The sequence below is a fragment of the Ammospiza caudacuta genome, chromosome 22, assembly GCF_027887145.1.
Source record: "Ammospiza caudacuta isolate bAmmCau1 chromosome 22, bAmmCau1.pri, whole genome shotgun sequence".
NCBI lineage: Eukaryota > Metazoa > Chordata > Aves > Passeriformes > Passerellidae > Ammospiza > Ammospiza caudacuta.
The window spans coordinates 4,253,037-4,273,450 of NC_080614.1; the positions used below are offsets into that span (position 1 = coordinate 4,253,037).

General features: G+C 49.8%; 1 protein-coding gene across 1 annotated transcript in view; it reads right to left on the reverse strand.

Annotated features, from left to right (window-relative positions):
- ARHGEF10L (Rho guanine nucleotide exchange factor 10 like) overlaps nt 1–18,395 on the reverse strand; it is a 51,895-nt gene extending 33,500 nt beyond the window's left edge. Inside the window, exons 1-7 of the mRNA XM_058818663.1 lie at nt 18,253–18,395; nt 11,678–11,738; nt 9,200–9,412; nt 6,948–6,975; nt 6,295–6,380; nt 5,339–5,422; nt 3,958–4,136 (exon numbers count right to left, since the gene is read on the reverse strand). Of these exons, the coding sequence (XP_058674646.1) occupies nt 3,958–4,136; nt 5,339–5,422; nt 6,295–6,380; nt 6,948–6,975; nt 9,200–9,412; nt 11,678–11,705 (618 nt within the window). The 5' untranslated portion in view covers nt 11,706–11,738; nt 18,253–18,395. The remainder of the gene's footprint in view (nt 1–3,957; nt 4,137–5,338; nt 5,423–6,294; nt 6,381–6,947; nt 6,976–9,199; nt 9,413–11,677; nt 11,739–18,252) is intronic.
- Between the last annotated feature and the right edge of the window lie 2,019 nt (nt 18,396–20,414).

Sequence of the window (20,414 nt, forward strand, 5' to 3'; positions counted from 1 at the left end):
AGGGGGATTGGCCCTTCCCACCCCAAAGCTGAGAGTTCTACCCCAAAGCCCGGCATTTCTACTCCAAATCCAAGAGTTTTACCCTGAATCCAAGTGTTCTACCCCAAATCTGACGGTTCTACCCCAAATCTCAGCATTTCTACCCCAAATTCCAATGTTGTACCTCAAATCTAACAGTTCTACCCCAAATCCCAGCAGTTCTACCCCAAATCTGACAGTTCTACCCCAAATCTCAGCATTTCTACCCCAAATTCCAATGTTGTACCTCAAATCTAACAGTTCTACCCCAAATCCCAGCAGTTCTACCCCATGGAATATCAGCTGGGATGGGATGGGGTGGGAAAGGCTCTGCCCTGAGGTTCCACAATTCCCTAAATTCTCCTTCCTGAATTCCTTCCTTTCCTCCTGAATTCCTTCCTGAATTCTTCTTGAATTCCTGAATTCTTTCCCGAATTCCTGAATTCTTTCCCAAATTCCTGAACTCATAATTTTCTTCCTGAATTTCATCCTGAATTCTGAATTTCTTCCTGAATTCCCAAATTCCTGAACTCATCATTTTCTTCCTCAACTCCTTCCTGAATTCCTTCCCAAATTCCTGATTTCTTTCCTGAATTCCTGAACTCATTATTTTCTTCCTGAATTTCTACCTGAATTCCTTCCCAAATTCCTGATTTCTTTCCTGAATTCCTGAACTCATTATTTTCTTCCTGAATTTCTACCTGAATTCCTTCCCAAATTCCTGAATTCCTGATTTTCTTTCTGAATTCCTTCCTGAACTCCTGAACTCATGATTTTCTTCCTGAACTCCTTCCCAAATTCCTGAACTCATTATTTTCTTCCTAAATTCCTTCCTGAATTCGTTTCCAAATTCCTGAATTCCTGAATTCTTTCCTGAATTCCTGAACTCCTGATTTTCTTTCTGAATTTCTTCCTGAACTCCTTCCCAAATTCCTGAATTCATCATTTTCTTCCTGAATTCCTTCCTGAATTCCTTCCCGAACTCCTGAACTCATGATTTTCTCCCTGAATTCCTGAACTCCTGATTTTCTTTCTGAATTCTTTCCCGAATTCCTGAACTCATTATTTTCTTCCTGAATTTCTACCTGAATTCCTTCCCAAATTCCTGAATTATTTCCCAAATTCCGGAACTCATTATTTTATTCCTGAATTCCTTCCTGAATTCTTTCCTGAATTCCTGAATTAGTTTCCAAATTCCTGAATTCCTTCCCAAATTCCTGAACTCCTGATTTTCGTTCTGAATTTCTTCCTGAATTCCTTCCGGAATTCCTGATTTTCTTCCTGAATTCCTTCCCAAACTCCTGAACTCATCGTTTTCTTCCTAAATTCCTTCCTGAATTCCTTCCCGAACTTCTGAACTCATGATTTTCTCCCTGAATTCCTGAACTCATGATTTTCTTTCTGAATTCTTTCCCAAATTCCTGAACTCATTATTTTATTCCTGAATTCCTTCCTGAATTCTTTCCTGAATTCCTGAATTAGTTTCCAAATTCCTGAATTCCTTTCTAAATTCCTGAACTCCTGATTTTCTTTCTGAATTTCTTCCTGAATTCCTTCCGGAATTCCTGATTTTCTTCCTGAATTCCTTCCCAAACTCCTGAACTCATCATTTTCTTCCTAAATTCCTTCCTGAATTCCTTCCTGAATTTGTTTCCAAATTCCTGAATTCCTGAATTCTTTCCTGAATTCCTGGACTCCTGATTTTCTTTCTGAATTTCTTCCTGAACTCCTTCCCAAATTCCTGAACTCATCATTTTCTTCCTGAATTCCTTCCTGAATTCCTTCCCGAACTTCTGAACTCATTATTTTCTCCCTGAATTCCTGAACTCCTGATTTTCTTTCTGAATTCTTTCCTGAATTCCTGAACTCATTATTTTCTTCCTGAATTTCTACCTGAATTCCTTCCCAAATTCCTGATTTCTTTCCTGAATTCCTGAACTCATTATTTTCTTCCTGAATTTCTACCTGAATTCCTTCCCAAATTCCTGAATTCCTGATTTTCTTTCTGAATTCCTGAACTCATTATTTTCTTCCTGAACCCCTTCCCGAATCCCTGAATTCTGATGTCTCGGGAAGCCCCAGCAGCTCCAGGCTGATTTTCTGGGCCAGGAATGGGATGGGCCCAGCCTGGATCCATTCCACGAGGGAATTTCATCCCCCCCAGGCCGTGGAATTTGGGGAATTTTGGGCTGCGGGACGGGGTCGGTACCTTCCAATCGGATTTGTGCTTCAGCTCCTGCATTTCCTTCCCCCCAACTCTCAGAGCCAGGAGCTCCCGCTTAGTCCTGGCGCATTTTTCCTTGAGTTTATGGAGGTCTGGAGAGAGCTGAGCCCAAAGCAAAGCGGGAGAGCGGCAGAGCAGAGATCCCAGGAAGCAGCAAATGCAAAAAAACAGGAGAGATCATCCCAAAGGAGCAGGGAATGGAGGCGGCAGCAGCACGGAATTCCGGCTGGGAGCAGCGGGGAAAGGCTCGGAAATGGGAGGAATCATCCCAAAAATCCTGAAATGCCAGCTGGGATGGAGCAGAGAATGAAGCAGGAGCAGGGAAAGGCAGAAAGATGCTCAAAAGCAGGAGAAATGACCCCGGAATTCCAGCTGGGATAGAGCAGGGAATGAAGCAGGAGCAGGGAAAGCAGCACAGAACAGGCAGCAGCATCCTGGAATTCCAGCTGGGATGGAGCAGGGAGTACAGCAGGAGCAGGGAAAAGCTCAAAAACAGGAGAAATGATCCCAGAATTCCAGCTGGGATGGAGTAGGCAGTGCAGGAACAGCAGGGAAAGGTTCAAAAACGAAAGAAATCATCCCAAAAATCCTGTCTGGGAGCAAGCAGGGAGGGCAGAAGCAGTGGGGAAAGGCTCAGAAATGGGAGGAATCATCCCAAAAATCCTGAAATGCCAGCTGGGATGGAGCAAGGGATGCAGCAGAAGCAGGGAAAGGCTCAAAGACAGGAGGAATGACCCCAGAATTCCAGCTGGGATGGAGCAGAGAATGAAGCAGGAGCAGGGAAAGGCAGAAAGATGCTCAAAAGCAGGAGAAATGAGCCCAGAATTCCAGCTGGGATAGAGCAGGGAATGCAGCAGGAGCAGGGAAAAGCTCAAAAACAGGAGAAATGACCCAGAATTCTGGCTGGGATGGAGCAGAGAAAGAAGCAGGAGCAGGGAAAGGCAGAGAGAGACTCAAAAAGAGGAGAAATCGCCCCAGAATTCCAGCTGGGATGGAGCAGGGAATGCAGCAGGAGCAGGGAAAGCAGCACAGAACAGGCAGCAGCATCCTGGAATTCCGGCTAGGATGGAGCAGGGAATGCAGGAACAGCAGGGAAAGGCTCAAAAATGATGGATGAGTGTTCCAAGGGCTGGATGAATGTTCCAAAGGGATGGATGAGTGTTCCAAAGGGATGGATGACGGTTCCAAAGGGATGGATGAAGATTCCAAGGGATGGATGAGGGTTCCCAAGGGATGGATGAGGGTTCCAAAGGAATGGATAAGGATTCCAAAGGGATGGATGAGTGTTCCAAAGGGATAGATGAGGGTTCCAAGGGATGGATGAGGGTTCCAAAGGAATGGATGAGGGTTCCAAAGGGATAGATGAGGGTTCCAAGGGATGGATGAGGGTTCCAAAGGAATGGATAAGGATTCCAAAGGGATGGATGAGTGTTCCAAAGGGATAGATGAAGATTCCAAGGGATGGATGAGGGTTCCAAGGGATGGATGAGGGTTCCCAAGGGATGGATGAGGGTTCCAAGGGATGGATGAGTGTTCCAAAGGGATGGATGAAGATTCCAAGGGATGGATGAGGGTTCCAAAGGGATGGATGAGGGTTCCAAGGGATGGATGAGTGTTCCAAAGGGATGGATGAAGATTCCAAGGGATGGATGAGGGTTCCAAGGGATGGATGAGGGTTCCAAAGGGATGGATGAGGGTTCCATAGGGATGGGTACCTTGGGCTGGAACGCCGTGCGGAGCTTGGCCGGCTCCGCGTCCCGCCGGGATTCCGGCCGGGATTCCTCTCCGGACTCGCCCTCGCTGTAGCTCTCGAACTCGCTGGAGCTCCAGCCCAGGTCCTGCCCCAGGCGCGTCCCCTCCCCGCGCTGCACCTCGGCGTAGATCAGCCCCGCGCCTGCCGGGACCGCAATTCCCGGTGTATCCCCATTCCCAATGCATTCCCACTCCCACTCCATTCCCGTCCCCGCTCCATTCCCATCCCCACTCATGCTCCATCCCTGCTCCACTCCCACTCCATTCCCATCCCTGCTCCATTCCCACTCCATCCCCACTCCACTCCTTTCCCCATTCCCATCCCCGCTCCATTCCCATCACCACTCGTGCTCCATCCCTATTCCCACTCCATTCCTGCTCCATTCCCATTCCATCCCTGCTCCATTCCCATTCCATCCCTGCTCCATTCCCATTCCCATCCCTGCTCCATTCCCATCCCCATTCCATTCCTGCTCCATTCCCATTCCCATTCCCTATTCCATTCCTATTTCCCTGCTCCATTTCCATCCCTATTCATGCTCCATTCCTATTACCGCTCCATTCCTGCTCCACTCTCACTCCATTCCCATCCCTGTGCCATTCCCACTCCATTCCCATTCCATCCCTCCTCCATTCCCATTCCATTCCCAACTCTGCTCCATTCCTGCTCCATTCCCATCCCTGCCCCATTCCCATTCCCATTCCATTCCTGCTCCATTCCCATCCCCAATCCATTCCCATTCCATCCCCATCCCTATTCATGCTCCATCCCTATTCCTGCTCCACTCCCACTCCATTCCCATTCCATCTCCGCTCCATTCCCATTCCATTCCCATTCCATCCCTGCTCCATTCCCATTCCATTCCCGCTCCATTTCCATTCCATCCCCGCTCCATTCCCGCTTCATTCCCATCCCCGCTCCATTCCCATTCCCATTTTCCTGCCCTATTCTTGCTCCATTCCCGCTTTTCCCTGTGCTCCCAAGCCATGGGAATTCTGGGCTTTGACTGTTTGGGAGGGAGCTGGGAGCATTCTGGGATGGATGGGTGAATCCAGGGGAAACTGATCCCCTGGGAGTGACAGAAATGAGGGGGATAGAGGAAGGAAGGAGAGGAAGGAGAATTTTGGGAATACTAGTGCAGAACTCCAGAATTCCCATTCTCTGGAACCCTCAGGGTCCTGCAGCCCCATCCCTCCCAGATCCCAGTATTTCCCTGGTTATTCCCACCCACAGCCTCCTGGAGGATGGGACTCTCCTTCCTGACAGAAAATGGGGATGGGAGCCCCTGGAAAACCGGGAAGAGGCAGCTCCCAGCTGGAAAAGCAGGAAGAGCGTTCCCATACCGTCCTGGTCCACATCCAGGCCCTCACAGGGAACGTCGTCGTAGATGACCTCGTCCTCCACCTCCGGGAAGGAGAAACGCTCCCCTGGGAACACCAAGATCGGGTTGGGATCGGGATTGGGATCAGCAGCCCAGGACCCCAACGGGGTGCAGAAACCTTCCCGAGCCCACCAGGAGTTATTCCAGGGGTTATCCCGGGGTTATCCAGGGGTTAATCCCAGGGGTTTAATCCCAAAGTTTAATCCCAGGGGTTATCCCAGGGTGTTATCCCGGGGGTTATGCCAGGGGTTAAATCCCAGGGGTTTAATCCCAGGGGTTATCCCAAGGGTTAATCCCAGAGGTTATCCCACGGGTTATCCCAAGGGTTAATCCCAGGGGTTTAATCCCAGAGGTTATCCCAGGGGGTTATCCAGGGTTTAATCCCAGGGGTTAATCCCAGGGGTTAATCCCAGAGGTTATCCCAGGGTTTAATCCCAGGGGTTATCCTGGGGGGTTATCCTGGGGGCTATCCCAAGGGTTTAATCCCAAGGGTTTAATCCCAGGGGTTTATCCCAAGGGTTAATCCCAGAGGTTATCCCAGGGTTTAATCCCAGGGGTTATCCCAGGGTGTTATCCCAGAGGTTATTCCAGGGGTTAAATCCCAGGGGTTTAATCCCAAAATTTAATCCCAGGGGTTATCCCAAGGGTTAATCCCAGAGGTTATCCCACGGGTTTAATCCCAGGGGTTATCCCAGGGGTTTAATCCCAGGGGTTTAATCCCAGAGGTTATCACAAGGTTTAATCCCAGGGATTATCCCAGGGGTTTATTCCCAGGGATTATCCTGGGGGGTTATCCCAGGGTTTAATCCCAGGGGTTTAATCCCAGGTGTTTAATCCCAGGGCTTTAATCCCAGGGGTTATCCCAAAGGTTTAATCCCAAGGGTTAATCCCAAGGGTTTAATCCCAGCCTTTCCCCACCTCTGCAGATGCTCTCCCTCTTCCAGGTGCGGGTCCGGATCTGGGAATCTCCTCCGGCTTCGCCATTGCTCACCTGTGCCGGGATCCTGCAGGAAAAATCCCTCAGGATTGAGGGCAAATCCCCCAGGACTGGGGCCTCCCAAAGTTCCCACCCACTGTCACCCCCATTCCCACCACAGGAACAAAATAAGGAATTTTTTAAAGGAATTCCCCCCCCTTTCCATCTGCTCCTTAGGATCCCAGGATTTAAGGTCATCCTACATTTTTAGGGATGTTCTGCCAACACGCTCAGGGATGATGGAAAAGATCCCAAAATCCCGGAGTTCTCCTGCTCGGAGCTCTTTGAAATGCAGAGAAACTGAGGGGAATCTGAGGCACGGCAGCAGCTGCGACACCAAACGGAGGGGACGGATCCCAAAGATCCATCACAGGACACAAAATCCCGCCAGAAATCCTGGAATTCCCACCAAAACCTCCTGAAACCCACCGAAATCCCAGGAAACTCCCTGGAAATTCCAGGAAACTCCCCCAAATCCCACTGAAATCCCACCAGAACCCCAAAACTCCCTGGAAATTCCACTAAATGCCCCAAATCCCACCAGAACCCCCAAAATTCCATGGAAATCCCACTAAATGCTCCAAATCCCACTCACCCTTCCTGGGTCTCCGGCTCCAGCCCTTCTGCGGGGAAGGAAAGCAAAGAGAAACGGTGTTGGCACCACGGGATGTACCGGGAATACCGGGAATGAGCGGGAATTCCAAAGGGGGACATCAGGGATGAGCAGGAATTCCCCACCAGGAATGAGCAGGAATTCCATACTGGCAATACTGGGAGTTCCATACTGGGAATACTGGGAATTCCCCACTGGGAATGAACAGGAATTCCACACTGGGAATGGCCAAGAATTCCACATGGGAATACCAGGAACAAGCAGGAATTTCATACTGGGAATGAGTGGGAATTCCACACCAGGAATGAACAGGAATTCTGCACTGGGAATACCTGGAACTCCATACCAGGAATAAGCAGGAATTCCATACTGGGAATGACCAGGAATTCCCCATCAGGAATGAGCAGGAATTCCATACTGGCAATACTGGGAATTCCACACCAGGAATGACCAGGAATTTCACAGGGGAATATCGGGAACTCCATACCAGGAATAAGCAGGAATTTCGTACTGGGAATGAGCAGGAATTCCACACTGGGAATACCGGGAATTCTGCACCAGGAATGACCAGGAATTCTACATGGGAATACCAGGAACTCCATACCAGGAACTCCATACCAGGAATAAGCAGGAATTCCATACTGGGAATGAGCAGGAATTCCGCACTGGGAATGAACAGGAATTCCATACTGGTAATACTGGGAATTCCCCACTGGGAACAGTGGGAATTCCCCACTGGGAATACTGGGAACTCCATATCAGGAATAAGCAGAAATTCCATACTGGGAATGACCAGGAATTTTCCACCAGGTATGAGCAGGAATTCCATACTGGCAATACTGGGAATTCCACACCAGGAATGACCTGGAATTTCACAGGGGAATATCGGGAACTCCATACCAGGAATAAGCAGGAATTTCGTACTGGGAATGAGCAGGAATTCCACACTGGGAATACCGGGAATTCTGCACCAGGAATGACCAGGAATTCTACATGGGAATACCAGGAACTCCATACCAGGAACTCCATATCAGGAATAAGCAGGAATTCCATACTGGGAACACTGAGAATTCTGCACCGGGAATGAACAGGAATTCCACAAGGGAATAGCAGGAACTCCATACCAGGAATAAGCAGGAATTTCGTACTGGCAATGAGTGGGAATTCCACACTGGGAATTCCACACCAGGAATGAGTGGGAATTCCACACTGGGAATGACCAGGAATTCTGCACCAGGAATGAACAGGAATTCCACAGGGGAATACTGGGAATTCCACACTGGGAATGACCAGGAATTCCACATGGAAATACTGGGAACTCCATACCACGAATAAGCAGGAATTTCGTACTGGGAATGCCAGGAATTCCACACCAAGAATAAGCAGAAATTCCATGCTGGGAATGAGCAGGAATTCCACACTGGGAATAAACAGGAATTCCACAAGGGAATACTGGGAATTCCACACTGGGAATACTGGGAATTCCACACCAGGAATGAGTGGGAATTCTGCACCGGAAATGAGCAGGAATTCCACACTGGGAACACTGTGAACTCCATACCAGGAATAAGCAGGAATTCCACACTGGGAATGAGCAAGAATTCCATACTGGCAATACTGGGAATTCCACACTGGGAATGAACAGGAATTCTACATGGGAATACTGGGAATTCCACATGGGAATGCCAGGAACTCCATGCCAGGAATAAACAGGAGTTTCGTACTGGGAATGAGTGGGGATTCCACACTGGGAATACTGGGAATGAAGAGGAACTCCACACTGGGAATACTGGGAATTCCACACTCGGAATGAGGGGAAATTCCTCTGGGAGTACTGGGAATTCCGCACCAGGAATGAATAGGAATTCCATACTGGGAATAAGCGGGAATTCCACACTGGGAACACTGAGAATTCTGCACCGGGAATGACCAGGAATTTCACAGGGGAATATTGGGAACTCCATACCAGGAATAAGCAGGAATTTCGTACTGGGAATGAGTGGGAATTCCACACTGGGAATACCGGGAATGAAGAGGAATTCCACACTGGGAATACTGGGAATTCCACACTCGGAATGAGGGGAAATTCCTCTGGGAGTACTGGGAATTCCGCACCAGGAATGAATAGGAATTCCACACTGGGAATGAGCAAAAATTCCACAAGGGGATACTGGGAATTCCACACCGGGAATGAGCGGGAATTCCACACTGGGAATACCAGGAATGCTCCTCACCGGAGCTGGGCGGGCGCCGCCGGCGCGGGGGCGCCTGGAGAGCGACGTCAGCACCGGGATCGGCTCCGGGATCAACTCCGGGATCGGCTCCCGAATCCGAGTCCTCGTCCTCCCCTTCCTCCTCCTCCTCCTCCTCCTCCTCGCTGTCCTCGAAGTCGAAGGCCTGGCCCAGATCCTCCATCCCCGCAGGGCCGGGGGGATCTGGGGGAGATCCTGCGTGGGAACGGGCATGGAAAACATGGAATGGGGCTCGGGAGAGCGGGAAATGGGAATGGGGAGGGATGGAAAAGGGGGAAAGGGAGGGGATGGAAAAGGGATGGAGGGAAAAAGGGATGCAGGAAGAAAAGGGATGGAGGGAAAAAAAGGGATGGAGAAAAAAAGGGATGGATGGAAAAAAAGGGATGGATGGGGGAAAAAAGGGATGGAGGGAAAAAGGGATGTAGGGAAAATGGGATGGGTGGAAAAAAATGGATGGATGGAAGGAAAAAAGGGATGGATGGAGGAAAAAAAGGGATGGAGAAAAAAGGGATGGATGAAAAAAGGGATAGAGGGAAAAAAGGGATGGAGGAAAAAAGGGATGGAGAGAAAAAGGATGGAGAAAAAATGGGAGGGAGATGGGAGATAGAAGGGAGATGGAGACAAAGGAGGGAGAAGGAGGATGCAGGAGATGGAGGAAATGGAAAAGGAGATGGAGGAAATGGAAAAGGAGATGGGAAAAGGGAGATGGAAAAGGGGATGGAGACAAAGTGGGAGGGAGAAGGAGGTGGAGGAAGAGGAGGAGGATGAAGGAAAAGGGGAGGGAGGAGATAGAGGAGGGAGATGGAGGAGGGGGAAAAAAGGGATGGAGGAGGAGAATGGGGATGGAGAAAACCAGGGAAGGGAGATGGAAATGGAGGATGGAAAAGGGGACAGAGGAGAGGGAAGAGGAAGGGGGATGGAGGAGGGGAATGAAGGGAAAGGGGAATGGAGATGGAGCAGGGAGGAAAAGGGGGATGGAGGAGGAAAAGGGAGGAAAAGAGGATGGAAGAGATGGAGGGGAATGGGGGCAGAGATTGAGGAGGAAGACAAGGAAGGAGGGGATGGAGATGGAGGGGGCAAAATGGATGGAGGGGGAGTGGGAAATGAGAAGGGGGATGGAGGTAGAGGAGGGAGAAAAAAAGGAGATGGAGGGGGAGAATGGGGAGGGAAAAAGCAGGGAAGGGGGATGGAAATGGAGGATGGAAAAGGGGATGGAGAAGGGAAAGGGGGATTGGCACCATGGCGTCAGGAATGACACAGGCTCCAGGCCAGAAGCCCCCAGTTTATTGGAACCCCTTCTTTTATACCCTGCTACCGGTGCACCTGATTGGTCACTTAATTTTTTAAAAAATTAACACATTTCACATGAGTGGCTAATTAATCACCTTTGGGGTGAACATCTTGTGAGGAAAGCAGCTTGCTCCCAACACCCCCTGCAGGATTTTTACCATTGCTCCAAACACCCCCTGCAGGTTTTTTACCATTTATTTACAATTCCTTCTCCCTAAAACTTCCCAGATGGATCCATGGGAAAGCTCATCCAGCTTTCCCTCTCTCTGACCAGGCTGTCACATCCACAGGGGATGGAGGAGGAGGAGGAGGGAAAAGGGGCACGGGAATGGAGGGAAAGGGGAGGGAAAACAGGAGAATGGAAGGGAAGGGGGAGGGAGAGGGATGGGAAGGGAACGGGCACTGGGAATGGAGGGAGGGAATCAGGGAAACAGGGAAACAGGGAAATAGGGGACCAGGGAAATAGGGAAACAGGGAATCAGGCAACGACAGAAATAGGGACAGGGAAATGGGGAATCAGGGAAATAGGGAAAGGGAAATAGGGGGATAAGGAATAGGGAAACAGGGAAGTAGGGAAAGAGGGAATCAGGGAAATTGAGATAGGGAGATAGGGAATCAGGGAGCAGGGAAATAGGGAAAAGGGAACTAGGGAAATAGGGAATCAGGGAATCAGGGAAATAGGGACAGGGAAATAGGGAAATAGGGAAAAGGGAAATAGGGAATCAGGGAAATAGGGACAGGGAAATAGGGAAAAGGGAACTAGGGAAATAGAGAATCAGGGAAATAGGGAATCAGGGAAATAAATAGGGAATCAGGAAACAGGGAAATAGGGACAGAGAAATAGGGGAATGGGGAATCAGGGAGCAGGGAAATAGGGACACAGAAATAGGGGAACAGGGAAACAGGGAATCAGGGAAATAGGGATAGGGAAATAGGGAATCAGGGAGCAGGGAAATAGGGAACAGGGAACCAGGGACAGAGAACAGGACCAGCAGCCCCCAGATCCAAGATCCTTCCGTGTTTTCCCAATCCCCAGAGGCTCCAGCTGGGATATCTGGGATACACTGGGTGCTGCTCCCTCCTTCCCACCCTGGGCTGGCCGTCCCAAAATTCCCAAAATCCCCCAAAATCCCCAAAATCCCAAATTCCCGAAGCCGAGGCTGACAGTACCTACTGCGGGCGGGGGGGACGAGGCCATGGCGGGGGGGGCTCAGCTGCTCCAGGGGCGTTCCTGCAGAAAACAGGGAAAAAGGGTTGGGAAAATGGGAAAAAAGGTTGGGAAAATGGGAAAAAGGGTTGGGAAAGGGTTGGAAAAGGGTTGGGAAAGGGGGAAAAAAGGGCTGGAAAAGGATTGTGAAAGGGTTGGGAAAGGGGGGAAAGGGTTGGGAAAGGGTGGGGGAAAGGGTTGGAAAAAGGGGGAATAGGGTTGGGAAAAAGGGTTGGAAAATGGTTGGAATAAGGTTGGGAAAGGGGGAAAAGGGGTTGGAAAAAGGGTTGGGAAAGGGGGGAAAGGGGCTGGGAAAAAGGGCTGGAAAAGGGTTGGAAAGGGGGAAAAAGGGTTGGGAAAGGGTTGGGAAAGGGGGAAAATGGGTTGGGAAAAAGGGGGAAAGGGTTGGGGAAGCGTTGGGAAAGGGGGGAAAAGGTTTGGAAAAGGGTTGGAAAAGGGGCAAAAGGGTTGGGAAAAGGGAAAAAAGGGCAGGAAAAGGGTTGGGAAAAGGGTTAGGAAAAAGGGTTGGAAAAGGGGGGAAAGGGTTGGAAAGGGAGGAAAAGGGTTGGGAAAGAGGGGAAAGGGTTTGGAAAAGGGTTGGGAAAGGCGGAAAAGGGTTGGGAAAAAGAGTTGGAAAAGGGGAAAAAGGGTTGGAAAAGGGGAGATGATTGGAAAAAGGGGAAAAAAGGTGGGGAAAAGGGTTTGGAAAAGGTTGGGAAAGGAGGAAAAAGGGTTGGAAAAGGGGGAAAGGGGAAAAAAGAGTTGGGAAAGGGGGAAAGGGGGAAAAACGCTTGGGAAAGAGGAGAAAAGGGTTTGGAAAAGGGGAGAAACATTGGAAAAGGGGTAAAAGGGTGAAAAAAGGTTAGAAAAGGGGCAAAGGGGGGAAAAGGGGGATCAGCCCAAATCCCAGCCCTGGAAAGAACCAGGAGGCTCCAGCGGGACGGATCCAGCTCAGGCTCCAGCTCGGGCAGGGAGCTGGGAAGGGCTCAGGGAGGATTTATCCCGGGAATTGTGGATCCTGCTGGCGGGGAAGGGCGGGAAGCTCCAGGATCCGGCCGGGATCGATGCCGGGATCGATGGAGCATCCGCCCGGAACCGAGAGCGCCTGGAGGGCACCGGGAAGGGCGGCAAGGTCGGAGCCTTGGGATGATCCCAAGGGATGATCCCGGGAAAGGTTGGGATTTTCCCTCCTGGAATTGTTTTCCTGCAGTGGGAACCCCACCTGGGAATTTTCCCTGCGGATGCGATGCCGAGCGGGCCAGAAATCCAGGAGAGGAATTCACTGAGAAAAAGGAGATCAATCCCCAAAAACTGGGAGAAGAATCCCCAAAAACTGGGAGAAAAATCCCAAAAAAAGGAGATGAATACACAAAAAAAACCCAGATCAATCCACAAAAAAATGGGAGAAGAATCCCCAAAAACTGGGAGGAAAAATCCCCAAAAAATGAGATGAATCCACAAAAAAACAGATGAATCCACAAAAAAACCCAGATCAATCCACAAAAAAAAAAAAAAAGGGAGAAAAATTTCCAAAATCCCAGGAGAAGAATCCCCCAAAAATCAGGAGAAGAATCCCCAAAAACTGGGAGAAAAATCCCAAAAAAAGGAGATGAATACACAAAAAAACCCCCAGATCAATCCACAAAAAATGGGAGAAGAATCCCCAAAAACTGGGAGGAAAAATCCCCAAAAAATGAGATGAATCCACAAAAAAAATCCAGATCAAGCCACAAAAAAAATGGGAGAAAAATCCCCAAAAAACCCAAGATAAATCCACCCAAAAAAACCCCCAGACGAATCCACAAAAAAATGGGAGAAGAACTTCCAAAATCCCAGGAGAAGAATCCCCAAAAATACAGGACAAGAATCCCCAAAAACTGTGAGGAAAAACCCCCAAAGAACCAGATGAATCCACAAAATCCCAGGAGATCAATCTCCAAAAACCAGGAGATGAATCTACAAAAAAACAGGAGATAAATCCCCAAAAACCAGGACAAGAATTTCCAAAATCCCAGGAGAAGAATCCAGAAAAACCAGGAGAAGAATCCCCAAAATCCCAGGGAAGTTCCGGAACCGGAAATTCCCAGGACACCGAGAATTCCCAATTTCTGCAGCTCCAGAAAAAGCCCCAAAATTGGGAATCCTCCTGAAAAACAACCCCAGGATTGGGGTCGGGATTGGGATCCGGCCCCTTCCCGCTCCGGGTCCCTCTCCCAGCGGGAATTGTGGCCAATCCCAAATTTATCCAGGGAAAAGGTCACTCCCGTTTGGAGCGCTGAGCTCAGCCCAGCCCAGCCCAGATTTATCCCAGGCCTCCAAAATAATCCTGGGATTGGGATGGATCCAAGGGAAAAAGGGATTTTTCCTGGAGTGTTCTGCACAGTGAGGGGTGGGAACGAAACAAATCCCATGGAATGAGGAAAAATTGGGATCTGTGGGAATGCACAGGGAGAGGAAAAGTGGGAAGCGGGAAAATCCATGGGAATGGGGAATGAGGATTCTCAGGAGCTGCTGGGGATCCGTGGAAATGAAGTGGGAGAGGAAAATTGGGAAGCAGGAATCCATGGAAATTAAGTGGGAGGAAAATCGGGATTCAGGATAATCCATGGAAATAAACAGGGAAAGGAAAACCGGGAAGCAGGAATCCATGGAAATAAACTGGGAGAGGAAAATTGGGAAGCAGGAATCCATGGAAATGAAGTGGGAGAGGAAAATTGGGATTCAGGATAATCCAGGGATGTGGGGATGGGGAATCATCCCTGGGAATGTGGAGGTTTGGAAGCTGCGAGGGATCCGTGGAAATAAATTAGGAGAGGAAAAATGGGAAGTGGGAGAGGAAAATGGGAAGTGGGATCCATGGAAATGAAATGGGAGAGGAAAATCGGGAAGCAGGAATCCATGGAAATGAAGTGGGAGAGGAAAATTGGGAAGCAGGAATCCATGGAAATGAAGTGGGAGGAAAATCGGGATTCAGGATAATCCATGGAAATAAACAGGGAAAGGAAAACCGGGAAGCAGGAATCCATGGAAATAAACTGGGAGAGGAAAATTGGGAAGCAGGAATCCATGGAAATGAAGTGGGAGAGGAAAATTGGGATTCAGGATAATCCAGGGATGTGGGGATGGGGAATCGGCCCTGGGAATGTGGAGGTTTGGGAGCTGCAGATTTATCCCAGGCCTCCAAAATAATCCTGGGATTGGGATGGATCCAAGGGAAAAAGGGATTTTTCCCAGAATGTTCCATGCAGACAGGGGTAGGAACATCCCAGGAGCAAAACAAATCCCATGGGATGAGGAAAAACGGGATCTGTGGGAATGCACATGGAGAGGAAGAGCGGGAAGCGGGAAAATCCATGGGAATGGGGATTCCCAGGAGCTGCTGGGGATCCGTGGAAATGAAGTGGGAGAGGAAAATCAGGAAGCAGGAATCCATGGAAATGAACTGGGAGAGGAAAATTGGGATTCAGGATAATCCATGGAAATAAACAGGGAAAGGAAAATCGGGATTCAGGATAATCCAGGGATGTGGGGATGGGGAATCAGCCCTGGGAATGTGGAGGTTTGGGAGCTGCAAGGGATCCATGGAAATCAATCAGGAGAGGAAAAGTGGGAAGCGGGAGAGGAAAATGGGAAGTGGGATCCATGGGGATCCATGGGGCAGGAAAAAGGGGATGCAGGAGAAGCCAAGGATGCTGGGATGGGAATGGAGATTCCCAAGGAGGCCCCAGCGCCGGGAGCAGCGGGATCCAAACCCCGGCCCGGCCTGGCCTCTCCCATCCCGGGGTATTTTTATCCTGGAATATTTTTATCCCTGGCACCGGAGCTGCTGCCTGGAGGAGACACTGAGGGATCCACTCTGGGATCACCCAGGGACCATCCCAGGGATCCAGATCCACACTGGGAGATCATCCCATGGATCCAGATCCATCCTGGGATCATCCCATGGATCCAGATCCATCCTGGGATCATCCCATGCATCCAGATCCATCCTGAGATCATCCCATGCATCCAGATCCATCCTGGGATCATCCCATGGATCCAGATCCATCCTGGGATCATCCCATGGATCCAGATCCATCCTGGGATCATCCCATGGATCCAGATCCATCCTGAGATCATCCTATGGATCCAGATCCATCCTGGGATCATCCCATGGATCCAGATCCATCCCAGGGATCCAGATCCATCCTGGGATCCTCTCAGGGATCCGGATCCATCCCATGGATCATCCCAAAGATCCGGATCCATCTCAGGATCATCCTGAGCCCTTCCCATGGATCTGAATCCATCCTGGGATCATCCCAGGGATCCAGATCTGCCCTGGGATCATCCCATGGAACCAGATCCATCCTGGGATCATCCCAGGGATCCAGATCCATCCAGGGACCATTCCACAGATCTGGATCCATCCTGGGATCATCCAGGGACCATCCCAGCGATCCAGATCCATCCTGGGTTCATCCCATGGATCCAGATCCATCCAGGGATCATCCAAGAATCTGGATCCATCCCAGGCATCATCCCATGGATCCAGATCCAACCCAGGATCATCCCAGGGATGTGGATCCAGATCTGCCCTGGGATCCTCTCAGGGATCTGGACTGATCCCACTTGGATTGGATCAGGGATTGGAAACAGTGGGGGGAAAATCCAGGATCCATCCCAGCAGGGAATCTGGGATCCATCCCAGTGGGAAATCCAGGATCCAACCCCGTAGGAAATCTGGGATCCCTTCCAGCAGGAAATTCAGGATCCATCCCAGTGGGATTCGCCAGGAATCGGCCCCACCCTGCTGCTAATCCCAGGAATAAATAACTGGGAATGAAAACCTGGGAATAAATAAATAATGATCTTCCCCAAAATCCCCTTTACCTTCCTCAAATTCCCCTTCATTTGGCCCCAAAAATTTCCCTTTATTTTTCCCCAAAATTCCCTTAATTTTTCCCAAAACTCCCTTTCATTAGGCCCCAAAATTCCTTTTATTTACCAAATAAAAATTCCTTTCATTTCTCCCAAAATCCCCTTTATTTGTCCCAAAATTCCCTTTATTTTTGTTACCGTCGGGAATTCCCCTTCCCATTCCCGGCTTTTTGGGAGTTCTAAATCCAATCCTTAGGGAAAAACTGGGAATTTTTGAGTGGGAATAACAGCAGGAATTGCTGAGACAGTGGGGAGGGGAAGGCTCATCCCAACGGGAAAACCTCTGGATATCGGGATTTGGGGTGGGAATGGGGATTTGGGGTGGGAACAAGGATTTCTGGGTGGATCCAGGAATTTCCAAGTGCATCCATGGATTTAGGGGTGGATCCAGGGATTTAGGGGTGGGAATGGGGATTTCTGGGTGGATCCAGGGATTTAGGGGTGGGAATGGGGATTTCTGGGTGAATCCATGGATTTGGGGTGGGAATGGGGATTTCTGGGTGAATCCATGGATTTGGGGGTGAATCCATGGATTTGGGGGTGGATCCAGGGATTTAGGGCTGGAAACAGGAATTTGGGGATGGATCCAGGGATCTGGGGACAGATCCAGGAGTTTTGGGGATGGATCCAGGGATTTGGGGCTGGGTTTTTGGGAAGCAGGGACAGCAGGAAAATCAGGAATGGCTGTGACCGCTCTGCCCACCGGGAAAACCTCTGGATGCGGGAATTTGGGGTTGGAAATGGGGATTTGGGGCTGGATCCATGGATCTGGGGCTGGATGCAAGGATTTGGGGATGGATCCAGGGATTTGGGGCTGGATCCAAGGATTTGGGGCTGGATCCAGGGATTTGGGGCTGGACCCAGGGATTTGGGGCTGGGTCCAGGGATTTAGGACTGGATCCAAGGATCTGAGCCTGGATCCTGCGATTTAGGGCTGGATCCAGGGATTCGGGGACGGATTCAGGGATTTGGGGCTGGACCCAAGGATTTGGGGCTGGGTTTTTGGGAAGCAGGGACAGCAGGAAAATCAGGAATGGCTGTGACAGCAGCGAGCACCGGGCGGGCTCTTCCCGCTGGGAAAACATCTGGATGCAGGAATTTGGGGATGGAAATGGGGATTTAGGGGCTGGATCCAGGGATTTTGGGGCTGGACCCAGGGATTTGGGGCTGGACCCAGGGATTTGGGGCTGGATCCAGGGATATGGGGCTGGGCCCAGGGATTTGGGGCTGGGTCCAGGGATTTAGGACTGGGTCCAAGGATCTGAGCCTGGATCCTGCGATTTAGGGCTGGATCCAGGAATTTGGGGACGGATGCAGGGATCTGGGGCTGGGTCCAGGGATTTGGGGCTGGAAACAGGAATTTGGGGACGGATCCAGGAATTCGGGGCTGAATCCAGGGATCTGGGGTGGGATCCAGGTATATCTGGGTCTGGCTCCAAGGATTTGGGGCTGTCTCCAGGGATCTGGGGCTGGATCCATGGATTTGGGCTGGCTTTTCGGGAAGCAGGGGCGCCAGGCAAAGCGGAGCCGGCCGGGGCAGAGAGCAGCCGGGAATACCCCTGGAAGTTGGGGGCTCCGGGGGCGGACCCCGGGGTTCGGGAGCCGGGAATGGGCTGACCTGGGCAGGCCGCGGCCGCCGCTCGGTGTCCGCATGGGCCGCGGGCCGGGAGGCGCCGATCCCGGCGGGATCCGCTGGTGCCGGGATCCGCCCGGGGCTCTCCCGGTACCGGCGCTGGGCCCGCGATCCCCGAATCGCGCCGGGAGCGCCGGGCCCGGCCCGGAGCCGCTGCCAGCGGAGCGAGGGATGCCGGGATTTGGGAATCATCGCCTTCCCTCCTCCCCTTCCTCCTCCTCCTCCTCCTCCTCCTTTCCTGCCTTTCCCCTTCCTGCTCTTCCCGCTTTTCCTGCTCTGCCTCCTCCCGCTTCTCCTGCTTTGCCTGCTCCTCTTTTTTCCTCATTTTCCTCCTCCTCTTCCTTTTCCTGCTCCTCCTTTTCGTGTTTCTTCTGCTTTTCCTTCTCTTTTTCCTTCCTTTCCTCCTCCTCCTTTTCCTGCTTTCCCTGCTCCTCTTTTTCCTCCTTTTCCTTCTCCTCTTTTTCCTTCTTTTCCTCTTTTTCCTTTTCCTCCTTTTCCTCCTCTTTTCCTCCTCTTTTCCTGCTTTTCCTGCTCCTCTTTTTCCTTCTTTTCCCTTTCCATATTTTCCTCTTTTTCCTCCTTTTCCTGCTCCTCCTTTTCGTGTTTCTTCTGCTTTTCCTTTATCTCTTTTTCCTCCTTTTCCTCCTATTCCTCGTCCCCCTTTTCCTGCTTTTCCTGCTCCTCTTTTTCCTTCTCTTCCCTTTCCAGCTTTTCCTCTTTTCCCTCCTTTTCCTGCTTTTCCTGCTTCTGCTGCTTTTCCTTCTCTTTTTCCTCCTTTTCCTCCTCCTCCTTCTCTTCCCTTTCCTCCTTTCCCTCTTTTTCCTCCTTTTCCTCTTCCTCTTTTTCCTCCTTTTCCTGCTTTTCCTGCTCCTCTTTTTCCTTCTCTTCCCTTTCCAGCTTTTCCTCTTTTTCCTCCTTTTCCTCTTTTTCCTCCTTTTCCTCCTTTTCCTCCTCCCTCTTTTCCCACTTTCCCTCCTGTCCTGCTTTTCCCACTTTTCCAGGTTTTAGGAGGGAAAACCTTTCCCAGATTATTTTTGGGAAGCAGCAAAAGCGAGCATGGGGCTTCATGAATTAAAGGAAAATTTCCTGAGATTTTTGGGAATTAAAGTGATTTTTCCTGACTTTTCCTATTTTTTTTTCTACTGAGAATTAAAGTGATTTTTCTGAAGATTTTTCCTGGGATTAAAATGAATTTTCCAGGGTTTTTTGGGGTTTTTTTCTAGGAATTAGAGTGTTTTTCCTGGAGCTTTTCCCAGGGATTTAAAGTGATTTTTCTGGAGGTTTTTTCCTGGAAGTAAAGTGAATTTTCCTGGTTGCTTTTGTTGGTGGTTTTGTTGTTGTTGTTGTTGTTAATTTTTGAGGGGTTTGAGGGGGTCTTTTTGTTTTGTTTCTTTCCCCAGAAATTAAAATTATTTTTCTGGAGGTTTTTTCCAGGATTAAAGTGATTTTTCTGGGAATTAAAGTGATTTTTCTGGATTTTTATCCCGGGATTTACAGTTATTTTTCCTGGGATTTACACTGATTTTCTGGCAGTTTTTTGGGAATTAAAGTGAATATTCTGGATTTTTTTTTTCCTGGGAATTACAGTGATTTTTCCTGGCATTAACAGTGATTTTCCCCATATTTACACAGTTTTATTTTTGGGATCCAGCCCTCTCCTGCAGTTATTTTCTTAGGATCCCACCATTTCCCACAGGTTTGGTGGGGTTTTTTTTGGGATCCAACCCTTTCCCAGCGTTCTTTTGGGATCCAACCATTTCTTGCAGCTTTTTGGGGCAGATCCAACCCTTTCCCATTGCCTGGGGGTTTTTTTGGGATCCAACCCTTTCCCACAATTTTTTTGGGATCCAACCCTTTCCTATGTTTTTTTTGGGGAGGGATCCAACCCTTTCCCAGCGTTTTTTTGGGATCCAACCCATTCCTGCAGCTTTTTGGGGCAGATCCAACCCTTTCCCATTGTTTGGGGTTTTTTGGGTATTCTTTGGGATCCAACTCTTTCCCACAGTATTTTTTGGGGGGATCCAACTCTTTCCCACAGGTTTTTTTTAGGATCCAACCCTTTCCCTCAGGTGTTTTCTTTGGATCCAACCCCTTCCCAGCGTTTTTCTGGGATCCAACCATTTCCTGCAGCTTTTTGGGGCAGATCC